General features: G+C 59.9%; 1 protein-coding gene across 3 annotated transcripts in view; it reads right to left on the bottom strand.

The window, feature by feature from the left end:
• LOC132340764 (cyclic AMP-dependent transcription factor ATF-7) overlaps positions 1-25,985 on the bottom strand; it is a 74,518-nt gene that overhangs the window by 14,391 nt on the left and 34,142 nt on the right. For all 3 annotated transcript variants that reach the window (XM_059871838.1, XM_059871840.1, XM_059871839.1), the window contains exons 3-7: positions 16,707-16,803; positions 12,072-12,190; positions 6,670-6,804; positions 4,953-5,110; positions 1,674-1,773 (exon numbers count right to left, since the gene is read on the bottom strand). In XM_059871838.1, coding sequence (XP_059727821.1) covers positions 1,674-1,773; positions 4,953-5,110; positions 6,670-6,804; positions 12,072-12,190; positions 16,707-16,803 — 609 coding nt within the window. The remainder of the gene's footprint in view (positions 1-1,673; positions 1,774-4,952; positions 5,111-6,669; positions 6,805-12,071; positions 12,191-16,706; positions 16,804-25,985) is intronic.

Genomic DNA, 25,985 nt, shown 5'->3' with positions numbered 1-25,985 from the left:
CCTTCCCTTCCCTTCCCTTCCCTTCCCTTCCCTTCCCTTCCCTTCCCTTCCCTTCCCTTCCCTTCCCTTCCCTTCCCTTCCCTTCCCTTCCCTTCCCTTCCCTTCCCTTCCCTTCCCTTCCCTTCCCTTCCCTTCCCTTCCCTTCCCTTCCCTTCCCTTCCCTTCCCTTCCCTTCCCTTCCCTTCCCTTCCCTTCCCTTCCCAAACCTTCCCTTCCCTTCCCTTCCCTTCCCTTCCCTTCCCTTCCCTTCCCTTCCCTTCCCTTCCCTTCCCTTCCCTTCCCTTCCCTTCCCTTCCCTTCCCTTCCCTTCCCTTCCCTTCCCTTCCCTTCCCTTCCCTTCCCTTCCCTTCCCTTCCCTTCCCTTCCCTTCCCTTCCCTTCCCTTCCCTTCCCTTCCCTTCCCTTCCTTCCCTTCCCTTCCCTTCCCTTCCCTTCCCTTCCCTTCCCTTCCCTTCCTTCCCTTCCCTTCCCTTCCCTTCCCTTCCCTTCCCTTCCCTTCCTTCCCTTCCCTTCCCTTCCCTTCCCTTCCCTTCCCTTCCCTTCCCTTCCCTTCCCTTCCCTTCCCTTCCCTTCCCTTCCTTCCCTTCCCTTCCCTTCCCTTCCCTTCCCTTCCCTTCCCTTCCCTTCCCTTCCCTTCCCTTCCCTTCCCTTCCCTTCCCTTCCCTTCCCTTCCCTTCCCTTCCCTTCCCTTCCCAAACCTTCCCTTCCCTTCCCAAACCTTCCCTTCCCAAACCTTCCCAAACCTTCCCAAACCTTCCCTTCCCTTCCCTTCCCAAACCTTCCCTTCCCTTCCCTTCCCTTCCCTTCCCTTCCCTTCCCTTCCCTTCCCTTCCCTTCCCTTCCCTTCCCTTCCCTTCCCTTCCCTTCCCTTCCCTTCCCTTCCCTTCCCTTCCCTTCCCTTCCCTTCCCTTCCCTTCCCTTCCCTTCCCTTCCCTTCCCTTCCCTTCCCTTCCCTTCCCTTCCCTTCCCTTCCCTTCCCAAACCTTCCCAAACCTTCCCAAACCTTCCCTTCCCAAACCTTCCCTTCCCAAACCTTCCCTTCCCTTCCCTTCCCTTCCCTTCCCTTCCCTTCCCTTCCCTTCCCTTCCCTTCCCTTCCCTTCCCTTCCCTTCCCTTCCCTTCCCTTCCCTTCCCTTCCCTTCCCTTCCCTTCCCTTCCCTTCCCTTCCCTTCCCTTCCCTTCCCTTCCCTTCCCTTCCCTTCCCTTCCCTTCCCTTCCCTTCCCTTCCCTTCCCAAACCTTCCCAAACCTTCCCAAACCTTCCCTTCCCAAACCTTCCCTTCCCAAACCTTCCCTTCCCAAACCTTCCCAAACCTTCCCTTCCCTTCCCAAACCTTCCCAAACCTTCCCTTCCCAAACCTTCCCTTCCCTTCCCTTCCCTTCCCTTCCCTTCCCTTCCCTTCCCTTCCCTTCCCTTCCCTTCCCTTCCCAAACCTTCCCTTCCCAAACCTTCCCTTCCCTTCCCAAACCTTCCCTTCCCTTCCCTTCCCAAACCTTCCCTTCCCTTCCCTTCCCAAACCTTCCCAAACCTTCCCAAACCTTCCCTTCCCTTCCCAAACCTTCCCTCCCCTCCCCTTCCCTGCTGCCCCTGCCCCTCCTGCAGCCCCCTGGCTGGGAGGGGAGATGTGGACCGTGTGGGCAGGGCAGGGCAGGCAGCTCTGGAAGCTTCTCTCACCGAAATGACAGAAGGCATCTGCACGGGGGCCCCGGGCAGCACGGGCATGGTCTGGCCGTTGGCGAGCTGCACGACGAGCGGGAGGGAGCTGCTGGGAGACCTGCAAGGCAACAGCTCTGCACCACTGCCCTGGGAGAGCTGCAACACAGCTCTGCACCACTGCCCTGGGAGAGCTCTGCACCACTGCCCTGGGAGAGCTGCAACACAGCTCTGCACCACTGCCCTGGGAGAGCTCTGCACCACTGCCCTGGGAGGGCTGCAACACAGCTCTGCACCACTGCCCTGGGAGAGCTGCAACACAGCTCTGCACCACTGCCCTGGGAGAGCTCTGCACCACTGCCCTGGGAGAGCTGCAACACAGCTCTGCACCCCTGCCCTGGGAGAGCTCTGCACCACTGCCCTGGGAGAGCTGCAACACAGCTCTGCACCACTGCCCTGGGAGAGCTCTGCACCACTGCCCTGGGAGAGCTGCAACACAGCTCTGCACCCCTGCCCTGGGAGAGCTCTGCACCACTGCCCTGGGAGAGCTGCAACACAGCTCTGCACCACTGCCCTGGGAGAGCTACAACACAGCTCTGCATCACTGCCCTGGGAGAGCTGCAACACAGCTCTGCACCACTGCCCTGGGAGAGCTGCAACACAGCTCTGCACCACTGCCCTGGGAGAGCTACAACACAGCTCTGCATCACTGCCCTGGGAGAGCTGCAACACAGCTCTGCACCACTGCCCTGGGAGAGCTGCAACACAGCTCTGCACCACTGCCCTGGGAGAGCTCTGCACCACTGCCCTGGGAGAGCTGCAACACAGCTCTGCACCACTGCCCTGGGAGAGCTCTGCACCACTGCCCTGGGAGAGCTGCAACACAGCAGCTCTGCACCACTGTCACCAAACATGGCCTGAGACAATCCCTGACACAACCCCTGAGCCATCCCAGCCTGACACAACCCCAGACACAATCCCTGACACGACCCCTGACACACTCCCAGACACAACCCCTGACACAACCCCTGACACAACCCCTGACACAACCCCAGACACAACCCCTGACACAATCCCTGACACAATCCCTGACACAACCCCAGACACAATCCCTGACACAACCCCTGACACAACCCCAGACACAACCCCTGACACAATCCCTGACACAATCCCTGACACAACCCCAGACACAATCCCTGACACAATCCCTGACACAATCCCTGACACAATCCCAGACACAACCCCTGACACAACCCCAGACCTGACACGACCCCCGAGCCCTCCCAGCCCCAGACACAATCCCTGACACAATCCCTGACACAACCCCAGACACACTCCCTGACACAACCCCAGACACAATCCCTGACACGACCCGAGCCCTCCCAGCCCCAGACACACTCCCAGACACAATCCCTGACACAATCCCTGAGCCATCCCAGCCTGACACAACCCCAGACACAATCCCTGACACGACCCCTGACACAATCCCTGACACGACCCCTGACACAATCCCTGACACAACCCCTGACACAACCCCAGACACAACCCCAGACACAACCCCAAACACAACCCCAGACACGACCCCTGAGCCATCCCAGCCTGACACAACCCCAGACACAATCCCTGACACACTCCCTGACACACTCCCAGACACAACCCCAGACACAACCCCAGACACAATCCCAGACACAATCCCTGACACACTCCCTGACACACTCCCAGACACAACCCCAGACACAACCCCAGACACAACCCCTGACACAACCCCAGACACAATCCCAGACACAATCCCAGACACAACCCCTGACACAATCCCTGACACAACCCCTGACACAATCCCAGACACAACCCCTGACACAACCCCTGACACAATCCCTGACACAACCCCAGACACAACCCCTGACACACTCCCTGACACAATCCCAGACACAACCCCAGACACAACCCCAGACACAACCCCAGACACAACCCCAGACACAATCCCAGACACAACCCCAGACACAATCCCTGACACAACCCCTGACACAACCCCAGACACAATCCCTGACACAACCCCAGACACAACCCCTGACACAACCCCAGACACAACCCCAGACACAATCCCAGACACAATCCCAGACACAATCCCAGACACAATCCCTGACACAACCCCAGACACAATCCCAGACACAACCCCAGACACAATCCCTGACACAACCCCTGACACAACCCCAGACACAATCCCTGACACAACCCCAGACACAACCCCTGACACAACCCCTGACACAACCCCTGACACAATCCCTGACACAACCCCAGACACAACCCCTGACACACTCCCAGACACAACCCCAGACACAATCCCAGACACAACCCCAGACACAATCCCTGACACAACCCCTGACACAATCCCAGACACAACCCCAGACACAATCCCTGACACAACCCCTGACACAATCCCAGACACAACCCCTGACACAACCCCAGACACAACCCCAGACACAACCCCAGACACAACCCCAGACACAATCCCAGACACAATCCCAGACACAACCCCTGACACAATCCCTGACACAACCCCTGACACAATCCCAGACACAACCCCAGACACAATCCCTGACACAACCCCTGACACAACCCCAGACACAATCCCTGACACAACCCCAGACACAACCCCTGACACGACCCCTGACACGACCCAAGCCCTCCCAGCCCCAGACACACTCCCTGACACAACCCCTGAGCCCTCCCAGCCCCTGACACACTCCCTGACACAATCCCTGACACACTCCCTGACACAACCCCTGAGCCCTCCCAGCCCCTGACACACTCCCTGACACACTCCCTGACACAATCCCTGACACACTCCCTGACACACTCCCTGACACACTCCCTGACACAATCCCTGACACAATCCCTGACACAACCCCAGACACAACCCCTGACACAACCCCTGACACAACCCCTGACACAATCCCTGACACAATCCCTGACACAATCCCTGAGCCCTCCCAGCCCCAGACACACTCCCCACCAGCCAGGCCGTGCCGAGCTCAGGGAGCGCTCTCATCTCTCCCCACGGTGAGTTCTGCCTCGTTTCACCCAGTTCTGCCTCATTCCCTAACTCCAGGACAATCAGTTCCTGCTGCTGCTGCTGCAGACGGCGCGTGCCAGCCGTGCCAGCCGTGCCAGCCGTGCCAGCCGTGCCAGCCGTGCCAGCCGTGCCGGCCGTGCCAGCCGCGCCAGCCGTGCCAGCCCCGCTGTGGCAGCTCCTCCTGGCTCTCAGGGAATTCCCAGGCTGGAATTGCTGCCCGTACTCACCCCAGCTGTCTGTTGGAGGGGGGGGCCTGGGTGATGACGGAGGTGGGGGACGGCAGCGTGGGGTGCAGGGGGTCGTAGCCCAGGTGCAGCGGCAGCGAGCCCGGCCGCACGATGGTGGGCGTGGGCGTGGAGAGGATCACGGGCTTGGAGGGGCCCTCCTGTGGGGCAGAACACACAACAGGGGCTGCTGACTGCCAGCTCCTCAGCACCAGCAGGGCTCGTCCTCCTGCAGCCTTCAGAAATTGCCAGCACAGGAACTGAGGGGAGCACGTCACCCACGGCACACGGACAGGGGGGATTGGCTCCAGCCCCTCAGTTTGGGGTGTTTGAGAGGGAGCTGAAGCTCCAGCCCCTCAGTTTGGGGTGTTTGAGAGGGAGCTGAAGCTCCAGCCTCTCCTTTAGGGGTGTTTGAGGGGGAGGTGAAGCTCCAGCCTCTTCATTTGGGGTGTTTGAGAGGGAGCTGAAGCTCCAGCCCCTCCTTTAGGGGTGTTTGAGGGGGAGCTGAAGCTCCAGCCTCTTCATTTGGGGTGTTTGATGGGGAGGTGAAGCTCCAGCCCCTCAGTTAGGGGTGTTTGAGAGGGAGGTGAAGCTCCAGCCCCTCAGTTAGGGGTGTTTGAGAGGGAGCTGAAGCTCCAGCCCCTCGGTTTGGGCTGTTTGAGGGGGAGCTGAAGCTCCAGCCTCTTCATTTGGGGTGTTTGAGAGGGAGCTGAAGCTCCAGCCTCTCCTTTAAGGGTGTTTGAGAGGGAGCTGAAGCTCCAGCCCCTCTGTTTGGGGTGTTTGAGAGGGAGCTGAAGCTCCAGCCCCTCTGTTTGGGCTGTTTGAGAGGGAGCTGAAGCTCCAGCCCCTCCTTTAGGGCTGTTTGAGAGGGAGCTGAAGCTCCAGCCCCTCCTTTAGGGCTGTTTGAGAGGGAGCTGAAGCTCCAGCCTCTCCTTTAGGGGTGTTTGAGGGGGAGGTGAAGCTCCAGCCTCTTCATTTGGGGTGTTTGAGAGGGAGCTGAAGCTCCAGCCCCTCCTTTAGGGCTGTTTGAGGGGGAGCTGAATCTCCAGCCCCTCCTTTAGGGGCGTTTGAGAGGGAGCTGAAGCTCCAGCCCCTTCATTTGGGGTGTTTGAGAGGGAGGTGAAGCTCCAGCCCCTCTGTTTGGGCTGTTTGAGAGGGAGCTGAAGCTCCAGCCCCTCAGTTAGGGGTGTTTGAGAGGGAGCTGAAGCTCCAGCCCCTCCTTTAGGGGTGTTTGAGAGGGAGGTGAAGCTCCAGCCTCTCCATCCAGGATGTTTTAGAACTCCAGCCCCCCACTAATGATATTTCAGCCCCCCTACTAATGATGTTTTAGAACTCCAGCCCCTCCATCCAGGATGTTTTAGAACTCCAGCCCCTCCATCCAGGATGTTTTAGAAGCTCCAGCCCCCCATTAATGATGTTTTAGAACTCCAGCCCCTCCATCCAGGATGTTTTAGAACTCCAGCCTCTCCATCCAGGATGTTTTAGAACTCCAGCCCCCCATTAATGATGTTTTAGAACTCCAGCCCCCCCATTAATGATGTTTTAGGAGCTCCAGCCCCTCCATTTGGGGTGCTTTAGAAAGGGGTGAATCTCCAGCCCCTCTGTCCCTTCAGAGGCCCAACTCAGGTCCCAAAAAGCCCAAAGGAGGCCCCAGAAGAGCCCGGGTGGGCCCTGAGGAGCCCAGCCGGGCCGCACAGGGCAGCCCTGGGCACAGCCCCACCTTGTCGTGGCGCGGGGGCGAGCGGGGCCGGGAGGGGGGGCTGTCCGGCGGGGACGAGTCCACCTCCAGCGGCTCCTCCTCCTTGATCTTGACCTCCGGGGTGGAGGGCAGGGACATGTCCAGGGCCCCCGAGCTCTGCAGGAGGAAGGGACAGTCAGCTGGGGAGGGACAGACGGCTGGGGAGGGAGGGACAGACAGCTGGGGAGGGACAGACGGCTGGGGAGGGAGGGACAGACAGCTGGGGAGGGACAGACAGCTGGGGAGGGACAGACAGCTGGGGAGGGACAGCTCTGGGAGGGACAGACAGCTGGGGAGGGACAGAGAGCTGGGGAGGGACAGGTCTGGGAGGGACAGAGAGCTGGGGAGGGACAGCTCGGGAGGGACAGACAGCTCGGGAGGGACAGAGAGCTGGGGAGGGACAGGTCTGGGAGGGACAGACAGCTGGGGAGGGACAGACAGCTCTGGGAGGACAGACACTCTGGAAGGGACAGGCAGCTCGGGAGGGACAGGTCTGGAAGGGACAGCTCTGGGAGGTTCTGGAAAGACAGACAGCTCTGGAAGGACAGACAGCTCTGGAAGGACAGACAGCTCTGGAAGACAGACACTCTGGGTGGACAGAGACTCTGGAAAGAAAGATGGCTCAGGAAGGACAGACAGCTCTGGAAGGAAGCACAGACACTCTGGAAGGAAGGACAGACACTCTGGAGGGACAGACAGCTCTGGAAGGAAGGACAGACACTCTGGAAGGACAGACACTCTGGGAGAACAGACAGCTCTGGAAGGACATACAGCTCTGGAAGGAAGCACAGGCACTCTGGAGGGACAGACACTCTGGAAGGAAGGACAGACACTCTGGAAGGACAGACACTCTGGGAGAACAGACAGCTCTGGAAGGAAGGACAGACACTCTGGAGGGACAGACAGCTCTGGAAGGAAGGACAGACACTCTGGAAGGAAGGACAGACACTCTGGAGGGACAGACAGCTCTGGAAGGAAGCACAGACACTCTGGAAGGAAGGGACAGACACTCTGGAGGGACAGACAGCTCTGGAAGGAAGCACAGACACTCTGGAGGGAAGCACAGACAGCTCTGGAAGGAAGGACAGACACTGGAGGGACAGACACTCTGGAAGGAAGGACAGACACTCTGGAGGGACAGACACTCTGGAAGGAAGGACAGACACTCTGGAGGGACAGACACTGGAAGGAAGCACAGACACTCTGGAAGGAAGGGACAGACACTCTGGAGGGACAGACAGCTCTGGAAGGAAGCACAGACACTCTGGAGGGAAGCACAGACACTCTGGAAGGAAGGACAGACACTCTGGAGGGACAGACAGCTCTGGAAGGAAGCACAGACAGCTCTGGAAGGAAGCACAGACACTCTGGAAGGAAGGACAGACACTCTGGAGGGAGGGACAGACAGCTCTGGAAGGAAGGACAGACACTCTGGAGGGAAGGACAGACACTCTGGAGGGACCCCCATCTCGGAACATTCCCCGCTCCCCAGCCAGAGGCTCGGGCTCGCCGCTGGTGCCGAATTTTCCTCGTTATTTCTTTGCACCGAGCAGCATCTGGGAGCCCGAGGCAGAGCTCAGGGGGCTGCTCCAGCCCGGCCAAGGGAGCTGCAGGCCCAGCAACACCCGGCAGCCCCAGATGGCAGCAGTGTGTGGGCTCTCAGCAGCACACATGACTGCTCCACGGGCTGTGATTGGGATTTCTGGGCATAAAAAGGGCCCTGCTAAGGAGAACAGGTACCCAAGCCAAATGCCTGCGAGTTACAGGAGGCGCTTTCGTTCACAGAAGAGCTGTAAAACATTGTATAAATCAGCCTGAATTATTTTATTACCCGATTATCAAAAGCAAACAAAGAGCCATGCAAGTTATTAAATATCTATGAGCGCCCCATTAAAATAAAACCCAACCATATGCCTGGACTTGGCCACTTGCCACCACCCCGGGATCCAGCAGAGCCACGTGGGCCAGTGGAACCCTGCTGGGGACAGCCAGGCCAGGGGACAGCTGAAGTGAGGGATTGTCCCTGTCCCAGACCTGCAGGGAGGGCGTGGCAGGGCAAGGATGCAAATCACCTGGCCTCTCCTCCTGTCCAGGCTGGAGAAACTGTCCCTAAACCAGCCCTGGGAGCTGCTTGTCCAGCCTGTTCTCCATCCCTCCCTGCTCCCTGTCCGTCCGTCCGTCCGTCCATCCATCCATCCATCCCTCCATCCAGCTCCTCATTTTGGGGCATTCTAGGAGGGGATGCAGCTCCAGCCTCTCCTTTTGGGGTATTTTTGAGCTCCAGCCTCTCCTTTTGGGGTATTTTTGAGCTCCAGCCTCTCTTTTTGGGGGCATTTGAGAAAGGACACAGCTCCAGCTCCTCCTTTTGGGGTATTTTACAGCTCCAGCCCCTCCTTTTGGGGTATTTTACAGCTCCAGCCCCTCCTTTTGGGGTATTTTACAGTTCCAGCCTCTCGGTTTGGAGTATTTCAGAGCTGCAGCCCCTCCTTTTGGGGCATTTCACAAAGGACACATCTCCAGCCCCCCCTGGGCGGCTCTGCCCGCCGTCGGTGCAGCAATAACCATTTACCTGCCCTTTTAGAGCCCAGCCGCTGCCGCGGGGATCACAAAGGAGCCGGGATTAACATGCAGCAACGCTCGAGCCGCTTAAAGCGCCCCCGGGGAAGCTCCCGCTGCGCCCGTGGTTTTAATTAACGGCGCTGGAGCGAGACCACCCTCGCAAAGGGGAGGACAAACACAAAACTGGATGCCGGGAGCTCAGCCCGGCCAGGGAGTGACCGGCTGACCTCGCCCGAACAGGGGGTCTGGGCAGGGACAATCCCTTCCCTAAAATCCGGGCTCCCCGTGTGAGGAATATTTCAGGATGGTTCCTTAGGAGGATTCAGGCCGAGCCATGTCCCGGCAGCACAGCCCGGGGCCGCGGGGCTGGGTGGGATCCCCGGGGCTGCTCGGGGGTTCCGTGGGTGAACATCCCCGGCCGCTCCTGCCCCCCATCCCGGGCCACTCCTGCCCCCCATCCCGGGCCACTCCTGCCTCCTTTCCCCAGCTGCTCCTGCCCCCCATCCCGGGCCGCTCCTGCCTCCTTTCCCTGTCGGCTCCTGCCTCCCTTCTCGGCTGTTTCTGCCTCCCATCCCGGCTGCTCCTGCTCCCCATCCCTGCCCGCTCCTGCTCCCCATCCCTGCCCGCTCCTGCCTTCCTTCCTGGGCTGCTCCTGCCTCCCATCCCGGCTGCTCCTGCTCCCCATCCCTGCCTGCTCCTGCTCCCCATCCCTCCCTGTTCCTGCTCCCCATCCCTGCTGTTCCTGCTCCCCATCCCTGCCCGCTCCTGCTCCCCATCCCTGCCCGCTCCTGCCCCCCATCCCTGCCCGCTCCTGCTCCCCATCCCTCCCTCCTCCTGCTCCCCATCCCTCCCTGTTCCTGCTCCCCATCCCTCCCTGCTCCTGCTCCCCATCCCTGCTGTTCCTGCTCCCCATCCCTGCCCGCTCCTGCTCCCCATCCCTCCCTGTTCCTGCTCCCCATCCCTGCCCGCTCCTGCTCCCCATCCCTCCCTGTTCCTGCTCCCCATCCCTGCCTGTTCCTGCTCCCCATCCCTGCCCGCTCCTGCTCCCCATCACGGCTGTTCCTGCTCCCCATCCCTGCCCGCTCCTGCTCCCCATCCCTGCCTGTTCCTGCTCCCCATCCCTGCCTGTTCCTGCTCCCCATCCCGGCTGTTCCTGCTCCCCATCCCTGCCCGCTCCTGCTCCCCATCCCTGCTGTTCCTGCTCCCCATCCCTCCCTGCTCCTGCTCCCCATCTCGGCTGTTCCTGCTCCCCATCCCTGCCCGCTCCTGCTCCCCATCCCTGCCTGCTCCTGCTCCCCATCCCTGCCCACTCCTGCTCCCCATCCCTCCCTGCTCCTGCTCCCCATCCCTGCTGTTCCTGCTCCCCATCCCTCCCTGTTCCTGCTCCCCATCCCTCCCTGTTCCTGCTCCCCATCCCTGCCCGCTCCTGCTCCCCATCCCTGCCCGCTCCTGCTCCCCATCCCTGCTGTTCCTGCTCCCCATCCCTCCCTGTTCCTGCTCCCCATCCCTGCCCGCTCCTGCTCCCCATCCCTGCCCACTCCTGCTCCCCATCCCAGCTGTTCCTGCTCCCCATCCCTCCCTGTTCCTGCTCCCTATTCCTCCTTGCTCCTGCTCCCCATCCCTGCCCACTCCTGCTCCCCATCCCTGCCTGCTCCTGCTCCCCATCCCGGCTGTTCCTGCTCCCCATCCCTGCCTGCTCCTGCTCCCCATCCCTCCCTGTTCCTGCTCCCCATCCCTGCCCGCTCCTGCTCCCCATCCCAGCTGTTCCTGCTCCCCATCTCTCCCTGTTCCTGCTCCCCATCCCTCCCTGTTCCTGCTCCCCATCTCTCCCTGTTCCTGCTCCCCATCCCTCCCTGCTCCTGCTCCCCATCCCTGCCCGCTCCTGCTCCCCATCCCTCCCTGTTCTTGCTCCCCATCCCTCCCTGCTCCTGCTCCCCATCTCTCCCTGTTCCTGCTCCCCATCCCTGCCCGCTCCTGCCTCCCATCCCCGCTCCAGAACAAAGGGCAGGAGCCTTTGCCGCAGCCGCATACCAATGAGAGAGATCAATTTCGGTTTAAAGAGCCTGTTATTGGCGAGGGGGGGAGCGGCTGGGAAGGCAGGTTTCAGTTTTAATTCTGAATTCCTCCGTTCCCCATCTCGGGAAGATTTACGCGGCTCGGCTCCCGCAGTTTATTTCCGAGCAGCGCCGCTGACTGCGAGCGTATGCACGGACATAGATCAATTTAGTAAATGTATGTGCCAGGCTGAGCGCCCGGCACGCATCTGCTGCTGCTCCCGCCCGGCGAGCGGGGAGGGGCGGGGGTTGGAAATGTCCTTAATTAGCTGCTTTCTGATGAGATCCCGTTGTCCTTCAGCCCCTGGCGCTCGCCGGGCTGCGGGGGCAGCCTGGATCGATGGCGCTGGCGGAGCGCAGAGCTCTTTGTTAGCAAAAGCTGCTCTTTTCCACCCAGCTGCCGGGATGAACGCCCCGCTGCCGCCCCCCCAGCCCGTGCCTGCCCTTCCAAGGCTCCATCCCGCCGCATCTCGGCCCCGAGGGGGTTCTGCTCCCACTCCGGGGCCCGCAGCTCCTTCCCGAGCTGTCAGGTATTTTGGGTACTCCCCCTCTCTAGTTCCCCCCTCTTTTTTCGAAGTGCAAAGCCAAAGGAATAATAAACCATTAAATCTGCTCTCGGCAGGCCAGGATGAGTGGGATAAGCGGCCAAAGTCAGCCGAGTTACAAAAACAAGACCCCACACGGCAGCAAATTCTACCCCAGGGCCTGTGCCTGCCTCAGGAGCGGCCCCCAGTCCCTCCCAGTCCTCCCAGTGCAGCCACAGCCTCTTGCCTTTTTCTCATCCTCCTCAGCAGCTTTCTTGAACTCGTGCTCAAAGGAGCTGGCCAGCTCGTTGAAGAGTCCCACCTCCTCACAGTTCTTCAGGAACCGCGTCGGGGTCGGGGTCTGATCTGGGTCGGGTTGGAACACCGAGAATTGGTCATGGAGAGCAAAAAAAAAGCCCATTTTACCCCCCCCAGTCCTTCACTGGGGAGCCCTGGGGACTGCGGGGGTCACCCTGGGGACAGCCAGCGACACTTCAGAACGGGGACAATCATTTTGTGCTGGTTTTGTTTCTCTGGTGTTTAAGGGAATAATCACTGGAGGGAGAGGATTTCTGGGAATTCCTGGCTCTGGGATTCCCGTCCCTCCCACCCCGGGGGTCTGCCCGGTCCTCAGCTGGACAAGGAGGGGAAATGGGGAGTGGGATCTCGCTGAAATCATCAAACAGGGAGTGATGAGAGGGGAGAGCAGCCCCAGGGCTGGGCAGAGCCTCCCTGTGCCAGCTCCCAGTTTCAAAGTGATTCCCTGGGAATTCTCCCTGCCCTCCCTGTGCCAGCTCTGAATCCCAAAGTGATTCCCTGGGAATGCTCCCTGCCCTCCCTGTGCCAGCTCCCAATCCCAAAGTGATTCCCTGGGAATGCTCCCTGCCCTCCCTGTGCCAGCTCTGAATCCCAAAGTGATTCCCTGGGAATTCTCCCCTCCCTGTGCCAGCTCTGAATCCCAAAGTGATTCCCTGGGAAAGCTCCCTGCCCTCCCTGTGCCAGCTCTGAATCCCAAAGTGATTCCCTGGGAATTCTCCCTGCCCTGTGCCAGCTCTGAGCCCCAAAGTGATTCCCTGGGAATGCTCCCTGCCCTCCCTGTGCCAGCTCTGAGCCCCAAAGTGATTCCCTGGGAATGCTCTCTGCCCTCCCTGTGCCAGCTCTGAGCCCCAAAGTGATTCCCTGGGAATGCTCCCTGCCCTCCCTGTGCCAGCTCTGAGCCCCAAAGTGATTCCCTGGGAATTCTCCCCTCCCTGTGCCAGCTCTGAATCCCAAAGTGATTCCCTGGGAATTCTCCTCTACCCTGTGCCAGCTCTGAGCCCCAAAGTGATTCCCTGGGAATGCTCCCTGCCCTCCCTGTGCCAGCTCTGAATCCCAAAGTGATTCCCTGGGAATGCTCCCTGCCCTCCCTGTGCCAGCTCTGAAACCCAAAGTGATTCCTGGGCTCACTCCCGGCCCCGCTGTGCCCAGTCCTACACAGCCCTCCCTGTAGGACCATTCCCCACCCCATTTCAGGTCCAGTCCCGTTCCCCACCCCACTACAGGGGTCCAGTCCCGTTCCCCACCCCACTGACAGCCCAGTCCCGTTCCCCACCCCATTAACAGCCCAGTCCTGTTCCCCACCCCATTAACAGCCCAGTCCTGTTCCCCACCCCATTTCAGGTCCAGTCCCATTCCCCACCCCATTTCAGGTCCAGTCCCATTCCCCACCCCATTAACAGCCCAGTCCCATTCCCCACCCCATTTCAGGTCCAGTCCTGTTCCCCACCCCATTTCAGGGGTCCAGTCCTGTTCCCCACCCCATTTCAGACCCAGTCCTGTTCCCCACCCCATTTCAGGCCCAGTCCTGTTCCCCACCCCATTAACAGCCCAGTCCTGTTTCCCACCCCATATCAGGGGTCCAGTCCTGTTCCCCACCCCATTTCAGGCCCAGTCCTGTTCCCCACCCCATTAACAGCCCAGTCCCATTCCCCACCCCATTAACAGCCCAGTCCTGTTCCCCACCCCATTTCAGGCCCAGTCCCATTCCCCACCCCATTTCAGGCCCAGTCCTGTTCCCCACCCCATCACAGCCCAGTCCTGTTCCCCACCCCATTTCAGGCCCAGTCCCATTCCCCACCCCATTTCAGGCCCAGTCCTGTTCCCCACCCCATCACAGCCCAGTCCTGTTCCCCACCCCACTACAGGGGTCCAGTCCTGTTCCCCACCCCATTACAGGGGTCCAGTCCTGTTCCCCACCCCATTTCAGGCCCAGTCCTGTTCCCCACCCCATTTCAGGTCCAGTCCTGGTCCCCACCCCATTTCAGGCCCAGTCCTGTTCCCCACCCCATTAACAGCCCAGTCCCATTCCCCACCCCATTTCAGGTCCAGTCCCATTCCCCACCCCATTACAGGGGTCCAGTCCTGTTCCCCACCCCATTTCAGGGGTCCAGTCCTGTTCCCCACCCCATTAACAGCCCAGTCCTGTTCCCCACCCCATTTCAGGCCCAGTCCTGTTCCCCACCCCATTTCAGGCCCAGTCCTGTTCCCCACCCCATTTCAGGGGTCCAGTCCTGTTCCCCACCCCATTTCAGGCCCAGTCCTGTTCCCCACCCCATTTCAGGCCCAGTCCTGTTCCCCACCCCATTTCAGGCCCAGTCCTGGCCCCTCTGGCCATCCCCCAGCCCGTACAAGCCCAAGGAGCCTCCCTGCTGCAGCTCCATGGGGAATCACACCCCAGGGTCCACCCCGCAGGAAAACTCCGGGATTTTCCAGCACAAAGAGCATCCCTGGGATGATTCACCCGACCCCAAACCCTCCCTCTGCTGCCCCCCGGACCCCAGCCCATAAAACCCAGGAACTCCATCATCCCAATCCTGCAGGAGGCTGTTTGTGCCGGCTTGAACAGCTCCCAGGGCTCCTCGGGGATCCTTCCTGCTCAGCACTGCCCTCCCGAGCTGCTGCAGACATTTCCAGGGTGGGAAAACAAAGCCTGGAACCTCCGTGCTCCTGTCCTGCCTCGCCACACAAGTTCCCATAAAAATCCCTCTCTCTCCCAGGAGGATCTTTATGATCCACCTGGGCCAGGTCCTGCTCCTGCCACATAGCCTGGGAGGCAGGGAGGGAGGAACAAATCCCAGAGAGAAAATTATCCCAAAAAATCCCAGAGACAAAATGGTCCCAAAAATCCCAGACACAAAATGGTCCCTAACAATCCCAGGGACAAAATGATCCCAGAGAGAAAATGGTCCCAAAAACCCCAGAGACAAAATGGTCCCAAAAATCCCAGAGACAAAATGGTCCCAGAGACAAAATGGTCCCAAAAATCCCAGACACAAAATGGTCCCAAAAAATCCCAGAGACAAAATGATCCCAGAGAGAAAATGGTCCTAAAAATCCCAGAGACAAAATGGTCCCAAAAATCCCAGAGGGAAAATGGTCCCAAAAATCCCAGACACAAAATGGTCCTAAAAATCCCCAGACACAAAATGGTCCCAAAAATCCCCAGACACAAAATGGTCCCAAAAATCCCAGAGACAAAATGGTCCCAAAAATCCCAGACACAAAATGGTCCCAAGAAAACCCAGAGACAAAATGGTGGCTCAGAAAATCCTGGGATAAATGGAATTTGAGGCAATAACAGGCCCAGATCTCAGTGCTCAAAGCCAGCAGGGTTTTACAGCCCTCACACCCCCTGTCTGTGTCAGACACGCCAGGCCTGCACTGGTCTGGGGCTTTAGCTGGTCCTGGACTGCTCGTGGATAAATAAATTGATTTTTGGGGGGTTTAGCTGGTCCTGGATAAATTGATTTTTTGGGGGGGTTTAGCTGGTCCTGGATAAATTGATTTTTGGGGGGTTTTGCTGGTCCTGGACTGCTCATGGATAAATTGATTTTTGGGGCTTTACCTGGTCATGGATAAATTGATTTTTGGGGGGTTTAGCTGGTCCTGGACTGCTCATGGATAAATTGATTTTTGGGGGGGTTTAGCTGGTCCTGGACTGCTCGTGGATAAATTGATTTTTTGGGGGGTTAGCTGGTCCTGGATAAATTGATTTTTGGGGGGGTTTAGCTGGTCCTGGACTGCCTGTGGATAAATTGGGTTGGTTTGGGGTTTTTTTGTGTTTTACCCCAGAGCAGCCCCCTGAGTGTCAGGGGTGACCTCGGTTCCTTGTGTTTCTGAAATGTTTCATCCTTGCTAAGGAGAGAAATTCTGAAATTCCCACTGGGAATTAATTCTGCCCCCAGCCAGCACTCACCCCAAACCCCTGCAGAGCCCAGCTGAATTCCCATTCCCTGCCTCAGGGGCTGGGGATGAACGGGAAGGGGGGGCCAGGCTCCTGCAGCAGTTTTGTTTTCCCCAAAAGCCCCCCAGGAGGGCAGGAAGGGTGTCCCCTCTGCTGCTCTCAGAACAGCCTGGTCACCCAGCAGGGACACAGAGGGACAGGAGGGACTCTGGGGGGTCTCTCTGCCCTGAGATCTGTGGGGTTTGGGTTCCCCCCACTTCACAGAGGCTGCAATGCCCAGGTGCTGTGGGAGCTCTGCAGAGCTTTAATTTATTAACTGCAGCTTCCTAAAAGCTGGGGAAAACTGACACCTGGGCTGAGAGGGGAAGCTGCTCTGTCAGGTTTGGTTCATCGTCCTCAAAGCACACGCAGAGACGTGAAAGCCCTTCTGGCCATAAATCCTCCAGCTTTTAATAAAAAAGGGCGAGAGCTTAAAAAAAAAATTAAAAAAAAACCCCAAACCCCACAAAACCTGATACTACCATAAAAAAAAAGAAAAAACTTGGAAGCCTCTGGCTTTCCTTTGGCCCTGATTAAATGCAGATCACAGGAGGTTTTATGGGTTTTGCAGTGCATCTGGTGCCTGGCATCAATCTTGGCGGGCGCGGGCCGGGCACGTACCTGCGATGATGACGGAGTCGGTGCGAGCGGGGCCGAATTTCAATGTCATCTCGTGCTTGTGTTTATGAACCGCCAGGTGGTCCTCGTTTGTGAACCTCTGCAAGGAAAGCGTTTGTGAAACGGGGAATAAACGGGGAATAAACGGGGAATAAACGGGGAATAAACGGGGAATAAACGCGCTCGGTGTTTTACCGGCCCGTCCTGCCGGGGTGTGGGGGGAGAGAGGCGGCTGGAAACGACGGCTGGGGGGGGAAAAGGGACAGAAGGGGACACTGGACAGGCTGTGGGAGAGGGGACAGGCTGTAGGGGAAGGGACAGGGCTGTGGGAGAAGGGACAGGGCTGTAGGAGAGGGGACAGGCTGTGGGAGAGGGGACAGAAGGGGACAGGGCTATGGGAGAAGGGACAGGGCTGTGGAAGAAGGGGACAGAAGGGGACAGGGCTGTGGGAGAAGGGACAGGGCTGTGGGAAAAGGGACACGGCTATGGGAAAAGGGACAGGGCTATGGGAGAAGGGACAGGGCTGTGGAAGAAGGGGACAGAAGGGGACAGGGCTGTAGGAGAGGGGACAGGGCTGTGGGAGTAGGGACAGGGCTGTGGGAGAAGGGACAGGCTGTGGGAGAGGGGACAGGGCTGTGGGAGAGGGGACAGGCTGTGAGAGAAGGGGACAGGGCTGTGGGAGAAGGGGACAGAAGGGGACATGGCTGTGGGAGAGGGGACAGGGCTGTGGGAGAGGGGACAGGCTGTGGGAGAGGGGACAGGGCTGTGGGAGAAGGGGACAGGGCTGTGGGAGAGGGGACAGGCTGTGGGAGAAGGGGACAGGGCTGTGGGAGAGGGGACAGGCTGTGGGAGAAGGGGACAGGGCTGTGGGAGAGGGGACAGGGCTGTGGGAGAGGGGACAGGCTGTGGGAGAAGGGGACACGGCTATGGGAAAAGGGACAGGGCTGTGTGAGCAGAGGGGCAAAGGGAAAAGCCTCTCTCAGGGGTTCTGCAGGGTGGGGGACAAGGATTTTTAATAATCTGGTTTTTAGGTGATGGAGCGAGGCGGCGGCTGCAGCTGATGGAAATGCACGGGAATTCTGAATCCCAAAATTCCCACTCCATTGCTGGCCGAGGAAGAGGGGAATTTGGTGCAATTTGGGCAACTTTTCCTGCATGGGGTGAGGGGCCTCGGCTGGAGATCCAGCTCCTGAGTTCCTATGGAGCGAGGGAGGGGGAGCATCTCCCCCCACCAAAACCCCCGCTGCAGGATGGACCCCATCCCTCAGGGAGGGTAAAACCCCACCAAAACCCCCGCTGCAGGATGGACCCCATCCCTCAGGGAGGGTAAAACCCCACCAAAACCCCCCGCTGCAGGATGGACCCCATCCCTCAGGGAGGGTAAAAACCCCACCAAAACCCCCGCTGCAGGATGGACCCCATCCCTCAGGGAGGGTAAAAACCCCACGGGAGGGCTTTGGGGCTGGCTTTGGGGCCGGGCAGGGCAGACAAAGGCGGGAGGGAGGGCTGAGCAGAGGGGGAGCCAGGCAGGGACGGGGTTAAAGCACAGCCCCATAAAGCTCAGGATGGATTGCGTCTCTCCTAATAGACTGCGACAAACGGGCCGGGCGCCGCAGCGCTCTGGGCATGCAAACGCTGCAGCAGCAGCAGCAGCAGAGCAGCAGCAGCAGCAGCAGCAGATTCCTGCCCTTTCCCCTTCCTGCCCTCCCTCTCCAGGCATGGCAGCCCAAACCCACCCAGAGCCACCTGCTCCTGTGGGGCTGCTCCAGCGTGACACCCACCGGGGCCTTCCCACGGATTTATTTATGGCCCTGCTGTTTGAGCAAATAAATCTGTGTTTTCGAGCTGAGCACAGTGGGGACAATCCCTAGGTGGCAGGGGACAATCCCTCGGTGGCAGGGGACAATCCCTCCCCTAGGTGGCAGGGGACAAATCCCTCCGTGACAGGGGAAAATCCCTCCCCTGGGTGGCTGGGGACAATCCGTCCCCTGGGTGGCAAGGGACAATCCCTCAGTGGCAGGGGACAATCCCTTGGTGGCAGGGGACAATCCCTTGGTGGCAGGGGACAATCCCTGGGTGGCAGGGGACAATCCCTCCCCTCGGTGGCAGGGGACAAATCCCTCCGTGACAGGGGAAAATCCATCCCCTCGGTGGCTGGGGACAATCCGTCCCCTGGGTGGCAAGGGACAATCCCTCAGTGGCAGGGGAAAATCCCTGGGTGGCAGGGGACAATCCCTGGGTGGCAGGGGACAATCCCTCCCCTGGGTGGCAGGGGACAATCTCTCTCTCGGGACACCCAGACCTGGGGCCCTCCCAGCCCCAGCCCCTGTTCCCAGCTCAAGGACAAGGGGGTCACACCGAGCGCCCTCCAGAGCTCACAAGGTGCTGCGCTGGCCGCTCGCGATTTGGGCTCCAATTTAGAGAAATCGGAGCTGGCGGGAGAAGAGCCAAGAGGATTTTTCCTCTGGAACTCCAGGCACAGACTGAACCTGGTCTCCCCCAGCTCCGCTCCGTAACCAAACCCTAAATAAACCCCAAATAAAACTTCTCGGCAGCTCGGCCAAAATCTGCCTGATCTGGGCTTTTTTTATCCTCCCCGCTGCTCTGCTGCAGCCTCCCATAAACCATTTTAGTCCGAGGAGCTTTCACAGACCCCGGCGACCCCGAAACGCTCGGAACAAAGGAGCGGGAGCGAGGGAATTCGGGAATTCGGGAATCGCCCCGATCGCGCCGGCCGAGGGGCCCTGCAGGGGAAGGGACACCCACGTTTTTCCATGGTTTTGGCCCCAAAATCCCTGGGTTTTGTGGAATTCGGCTGCCCGCGGTGGGACCCCGCTGGGATGGGGTGAACCGAGGGAAATAAACCCGGCTTTTGTGCGGGCTTGGGATGAATATTTAGCAGGCGGGCGGCGTCGGAAATCTGAGCACCTGAGACGGGGGGTGGGGGGAAATGAAAAAGAAGAAAATTCCCAATTCGCCCGCTCCGTTTTGTGCTAAATAAATGTGATTTTTAGGTCAGGGAGGGAAGAGCGGGAGGCTCAGAGCAGGGTCGTGTCTCTCCCACCAGCCCCCAGCCCGGCCTCGCCAACGCCAGGTTTATTTTAATCTTTCATTTTCCTTCATTGCCGGATTTTTTTTTTTCCCCTTAATTTTTTTTTTTTTCCCCGGCACTTTCCGTGCGTCGGGAGCGCGTTACAGCTCTATTTAACATCTTTATGTGGGCTCACAGCTCGGGAGCTCTCTCCTTCCCTGCGCAGAAATGCTCACAGACACAATATATCTTTCTGCACACATTTCCAAACGCCGAAACCCAGAGGCTGAGTCTGGCACTTGGGTTCTAAATCATGTCATTTTACACAGAGAGGGGAAGCAGAGGGGGAGAGGAGGGGGGGAGAGAGCAGGGAAAAAAATGGAATGAGTTAAAGCCACAGCACTGGCTTTAATATTTAATCTCCTTCCATCAGCAGCTGACATACAGCAGGGTTATTTCAGCTGCTATTTTGCGGGTGTCGGAATTAAAAAGAAGATGTTGGCTGTAAAGTCTTTGGGGCGAGGGACAGGAGCAGGGTGAGCGCGCTGCCAGCCGGCCCTCGGGGTTTCCCAGGCCGGAGCTGCTCCTGCAGCCCCAAATTCGGCGTTTTCCCCGCCGAGCCGAGCCGAGCCGAGCCGGGCCGGACGAACCCGCGGTGCCGCAGCCAGCACGGCCCCGAGCGCTCGGTCCCCCCCGGGCTGTGACAGCTCCGGGATGGATGCGCTCGTTCCAAGCCGTCTGTAACCGCACACACAATGCCGCCAGCTGCCGCGACAGCCCCGGGCGGGCGGGAGGGGATTTCTCCGGCAGTTTAACGAGCACGACACGAGCAACAAGGGCTCGCTTGGCTGCTCGGGGGTTTTCCTGGTATTTTGGAGAGACGGTGTTTGCTGCGGGGGGTGTCAGGCGAGCCCCCAGGATGGGGGAGCCCGGGGCAGGGTTTAACCTGGCCGGTCCCGCTCAGAGCGCAGCACCGAGCGGCTCCCGGGTCGGAATTCCCGGTGGAACCCCGGGCTGTGACTGCGGCAGCACCGGCGCTCCCGGGCTCGGGCTGCCGGGAGGGCTGGGGGGGCTGCGGAGCCGCTCACGGCGGAATTAACGGAATTAATTAACGAGCTGTCAGCACCGCGGGGAGGCTGAGCCCTGCTCCGACCGTGACTCGGCACTGGAGCCACCCTGGCCACGGGGCTGGGGCTGCCATGGTGACAGGGCCGGGGCCACCGCGGTGACAACGCTGGAGCCACCGCGGTGACAGCACTGGAGCCACCCTGGTCACAGGGCTGGAGCCACGGTGCCCGCGGGGACACTGCCCTGACACACCTGAACACGGAGGGGACACGAGGGAGCAGCAGGAGGCTGCACTGCGGTGCGGGAGGGAAATGATGCAGGGCGAGCACGAGCTGAGCTCAAAGTCACCGCCTTTAAAGGCTGCCACCCTTTGGGTTTGGGTGTCCGGGCTGCGGACATGTTCCCAGCTCATTCCCAGGCTAAGGAGATGTTCCCAGGTCATTCCCAGGCTGCGGAGATGTTCCCAGCTCATTCCCAGGCTGAGGAGATGTTCCCAGCTCATTCCCAGGCTGAGGAGATGTTCCCAGCTCATTCCCAAGCTGAGGAGATGTTCCCAGCTCATTCCCGGGCTGCGGAGATGTTCCCAGCTCATTCCCATTCCCTGCTCGTCGGGCACAGGCACAGGGTGGCCCAGGAGGGGTCAGGGTGACCCCGCGGGCAGGGGACCCCGGTAGCTGTCCCGGGTGTGCCGTGACCCCACGGCCAAGGGGACCCCGGTGGCTGTCCCGGGTGTGCTGTGACCTTGCGGCCAAGGGGACCCCGGTGGCTGTCCCGGGTGTGCCGTGACCTTGCAGCCAAGGGGACCCCGGTGGCTGTCCCGGGTGTGCCGTGACCCGGCGGGCAGGGGACCCCGGTAGCTGTCCCGGGTGTGCTGTGACCCCACGGCCAAGGGGACCCCGGTGGCTGTCCCGGGTGTGCCGTGACCCGGCGGGCAGGGGGACCCCGGTGGCTGTCCCGGGTGTGCTGTGACCCCACGGCCAAGGGGACCCCGGTGGCTGTCCCGGGTGTGCTGTGACCCTGCGGGCAGGGGAGCCCGGTGGCTGTCCCGGGTGTGCCGTGACCTTGCAGCCAAGGGGACCCCGGTGGCTGTCCCGGGTGTGCTGTGACCCTGCGGGCAGGGGAGCCCGGTGGCTGTCCCAGGTGTGCCGTGACCCCACGGCCAAGGGGACCCCGGTGGGTGTCCCGGGTGTGCCGTGACCCCGCGGGCAGGGGGACCCCGGTGGCTGTCCCGGGTGTGCTGTGACCCCGCGGGCAGGGGACCCCGGGTGTGCTGTGACCCCGGCGCTGGCTCCATCTCCCATCTCCCATCTCCCAGCGGAGCCATGCGGGTAATTCCCTCCCCGGCCGCTCGGATTAATTCGCTAATGCGCCCCGAGTGCCCCGATCCGCAGTGATTCACGGCTCAAGGGCCGGGGGGCCCTCGGCAATCGCCGAGCCCCGTTCCCTCGGGAAGGAAGGAGGCGTCGGCTGCGGGGACAGCGCCGCACACACGCTCGGCTCGGCAGAGCCCAACCCCGCACGGACAAACGGACCCGTCGGTCCGTCTGCCTTTTCCAAACGGACCCGTGCCAGCGCCCACGGGAGACGAGAGGCGAAGATTTGGGGGCCGGGGTCCCCCGGGGGGTGTCCGGTAGAGCTCGGGGCCGCTCCCCACGGCCCGAGGAGGGACGGGAAGCGGCTCCGCTCCCGGTCCTGCCGCGGGGAGCAGGAGGAGGAGGAGGAGAGGGGAAGGTTTGGAAGGAGCAGCTCAGGAAGGAAAACCAGACCGGGAAAGGCTCTGGGAGAGCTCGGGCTCCACGGCGGGGCCGTGTTCTACAGTCCAGGGAAAACCTGGAGGGGAGGAAGAGCCGGGAGAGGTGACCCCCCTGCCCTGCCCGGCACCGACCCCCGAGCCCCCCGAGCCGCGGGCAGCAGGAAAAGCCAATTCCCGGCGGCTCCGTGGAAAGAGGGAAGGCTCCAGCAGCTCCAGGGAAGGAGCCCGGGCTGCATTTGGAGCCATTTCCTCCCCGGCAGCTGCACCCAGCTCAAATGCAGCGAGATTTAAACCCTGAAATGGTATTTTTGGCTCTGGCGACTCCAGGGACGCCGTGTCCCTGCCTTTCCCTTTAAAATGCTGCTCCCTCCTGCCCCGTGATTGATTCCGGGTCCTTCCTAGTGTGAAGAAAAAAAAAAAAAAAAAAAAAAAAGGAGGAATAACAATAATAATCAAGCTCTGGCCAGCGCTGGGTGAGGAATCCCCGGCCCAGCAGCCCCACGGAACATTGTGCAAAGCACCAAAATTGAGAATTTTTTCCCTTTTTCTTTGCTCAGATAATTTTTTTTTTTTTTGGTAGGTTACACCCCAAAGTTCCCTGCAATTTTACACAAAGAGCTAAGCGGGTTCTGGAGCCCACCCCATCCCACCGCGATCCTCCTTGGCCAGAAGGGCAGAGCGTTTAACTGGGAGTAGGTAAATAATTTAATTTACATTTCTATGGCTTCGCTTATCCCAAAGGGCTTCTCAGGCACAGCCCCCTCCTGGAATGCAGGTGTTCGGGCAGGGGGAGGAAGCATCTGGCTCGGTACGTGAGGAGCCAAGGACGTCCGGGGCAAAATCCTCCACCGGCTCCGCATTCCGCGGCCTTTTTCATTTTCATTTTCCCCTTGAATTTCAGCGGGATCTCCCCGGGCAGAGCCCAACACAGGGAGCGGAGCCAGGACAGGAACGCCGGGCACGGGGCGATCCCGCGGGATTCCACACCACCAAAGCCAGGGAATCTCCCGAGCTCTGGGCTTTGGCAAGGAGCAGGTGGACGAGTTGGGCTGTGGAGCACCTGGGCAGGAGCAGCGCCGTGGTTGGCACAGCTGGGCACAGCTGGCCCCACGGAGCAGATCCCCAAAACCCCGCGGGAGGGGATTTCGTACCCCCAAAACCCCGCGGGATGGGTTTTTGTACCCCTAAAACCCCACGGGATGGGGATTTTGTACCCCTAAAACCCTGCGGGATGGGTTTTTGTACCCCCAAAACCCCGCGGGATGGGTTTCTGTACCCCTAAAACCCCACGGGATGGGTTTCTGTACCCCTAAAACCCCACGGGATGGGTTTTTGTATCCCCAAAACCCCGCGGGATGGGGATTTTGAATCCCAAAAACCCTGCGGGATGGGGTTTGTACCCCCAAAACCCCACGGGATGGGTTTTTGTACCCCTAAAACCCTGCGGGATGGGGATTTTGGACCCCCAAAACCCCGCGGGATGGGTTTTTGTACCCCTAAAACTCCGCGGGATGGGTTTCTGTACCCCCAAAACCCCACGGGATGGGTTTTTGTACCTCTAAAACCCCGCGGGATGGGTTTTTGTACCCCTAAAACCCCGCGGGATGGGTTTTTGTACCTCTAAAACCCCGCGGGATGGGTTTTTGTACCCCTAAAACCCCGCGGGATGGGTTTTTGTACCCCTAAAACCCCGCGGGATGGGTTTTTGTACCCCTAAACCTCCGCATGATTGGGATTTTGTACCCCCAAATCCCCGCGGGATGGGTTTTTGTACCCCTAAAACTCCGCGGGATGGGGATTTTGAATCCCCAAATCCCCGCGGGATGGGTTTTTGTACCCCTAAAACTCCGCGGGATGGGTTTCTGTACCCCCAAAACCCCGCGGGATGGGTTTTTGTACCCCTAAACCCCCGCAGGATAAGGATTTTGAATCCCCAAAACCCCGCGGGATGGGGATTTTGAATCCCCAAATCCCCGCGGGATGGGGATTTCGTACCCCCAAAACCCCGCGGGATGGGGATTTCGTACCCCCAAAACCCCGCGGGATGGGTTTTTGTACCCCTAAAACCCCGCGGGATGGGTTTTTGTACCCCCAAAACCCCGCGGGATGGGGATTTTGTACCCCCAAAACCCCGCGGGATGGGGATTTTGTACCCCCAAAACCCCGCGGGATGGGGATTTTGTACCCCCAAAACCCCGCGGGATGGGGATTTTGTACCCCCAAAACTCCGCGGGATGGGGATTTCGTACCCCCAAAACCCCACGGGATGGGGATTTCGTACCCCCAAAACCCCGCGGGATGGGGATTTTGAATTCCTAAAACCCCACGGGATGGGTTTTTGTACCCCCAAATCCCCGCGGGATGGGGATTTTGTACCCCCAAAACCACTCGGGATGGGGATTTCGTACCCCCAAAACCCCGCGGGGACGCCGCGATCCCCGAGCACGGCGGAGCGCTCTAAAATCCCGCTTTCCTCTCCATCCGAGCGCGGGTGATTAACAGCCGGGTGTTAATTACGGCTGCCACGGGAGGCGAGGGGAGCGGCCCCGCGGTGGTCACCGGGGTGAGCGGGGTGGAGCCGCCGCGGGAGCGTCAGCGGCTCCGGAGCCGGCCCCGCATCCCCCGGGATCCCGCTCGGGATGTGAATCACAATGCCAGCGCCGAGTCCCGGCAGCGCCACAGCCCCTCCGAGTGACCTTGGGCGAGCCATCAATCCCCGCCTGGCCGCAGACAGCCCCGACAGGCGGGGAGGCTCCGTCCTCCTCCTGCGGGCGGCTCCGGGGCCGCGCACGGTGCGGTAACAAAGGCACTCACGGCCCTTGCCAAAGGCAGCTACGGCTCCTTCCCCAAACGTCGGCTCCACCACCCCAAAACAAATCCTAATCCAAACAAACCCTAACCCAAATGTCGGCTCCACCACCCCAAAACAAATCCTGGCCCAAACAAATCCAAACCCAAATGTTGGCTCCACGACCCCAAAACAAATCTTAGCCCAAACAAACCCTAACCCAAACAAATCCTAGCCCAAACAAACCCTAGCCCAAATGTCGGCTCCATGACCCCAAAACAAACCCTAATCCAAACGTCGGCTCCAGGACCCCAAAACAAACCCTAACCCAGACAAACCCTACCCCAAATGTCAGCTCCAGGACCCCAAAACAAATCCTAGCCCAAACAAACCCTAACCCAAATGTCGGCTCCACGACCCCAAAACAAACCCTAACACAAACATGGGCTCCACGACCCCAAAACAAACCCTAACCCAAATGTCAGCTCCACGACCCCAAAACAAACCCTAACCCAAACAAATCCAAACCCAAATGTCGGCTCCATGATCCCAAAATAACCCCTAACCCAAACAAGGGCTCCACGACCCCAAAACAAATCCTAACCCAAACAAACCCTAGCCCAAATGTCGGCTCCAGGACCC

The sequence above is a fragment of the Haemorhous mexicanus genome, chromosome 33, assembly GCF_027477595.1.
Source record: "Haemorhous mexicanus isolate bHaeMex1 chromosome 33, bHaeMex1.pri, whole genome shotgun sequence".
Lineage (NCBI taxonomy): Eukaryota > Metazoa > Chordata > Aves > Passeriformes > Fringillidae > Haemorhous > Haemorhous mexicanus.
This window is presented reverse-complemented; position numbering and strand designations above follow the sequence as displayed.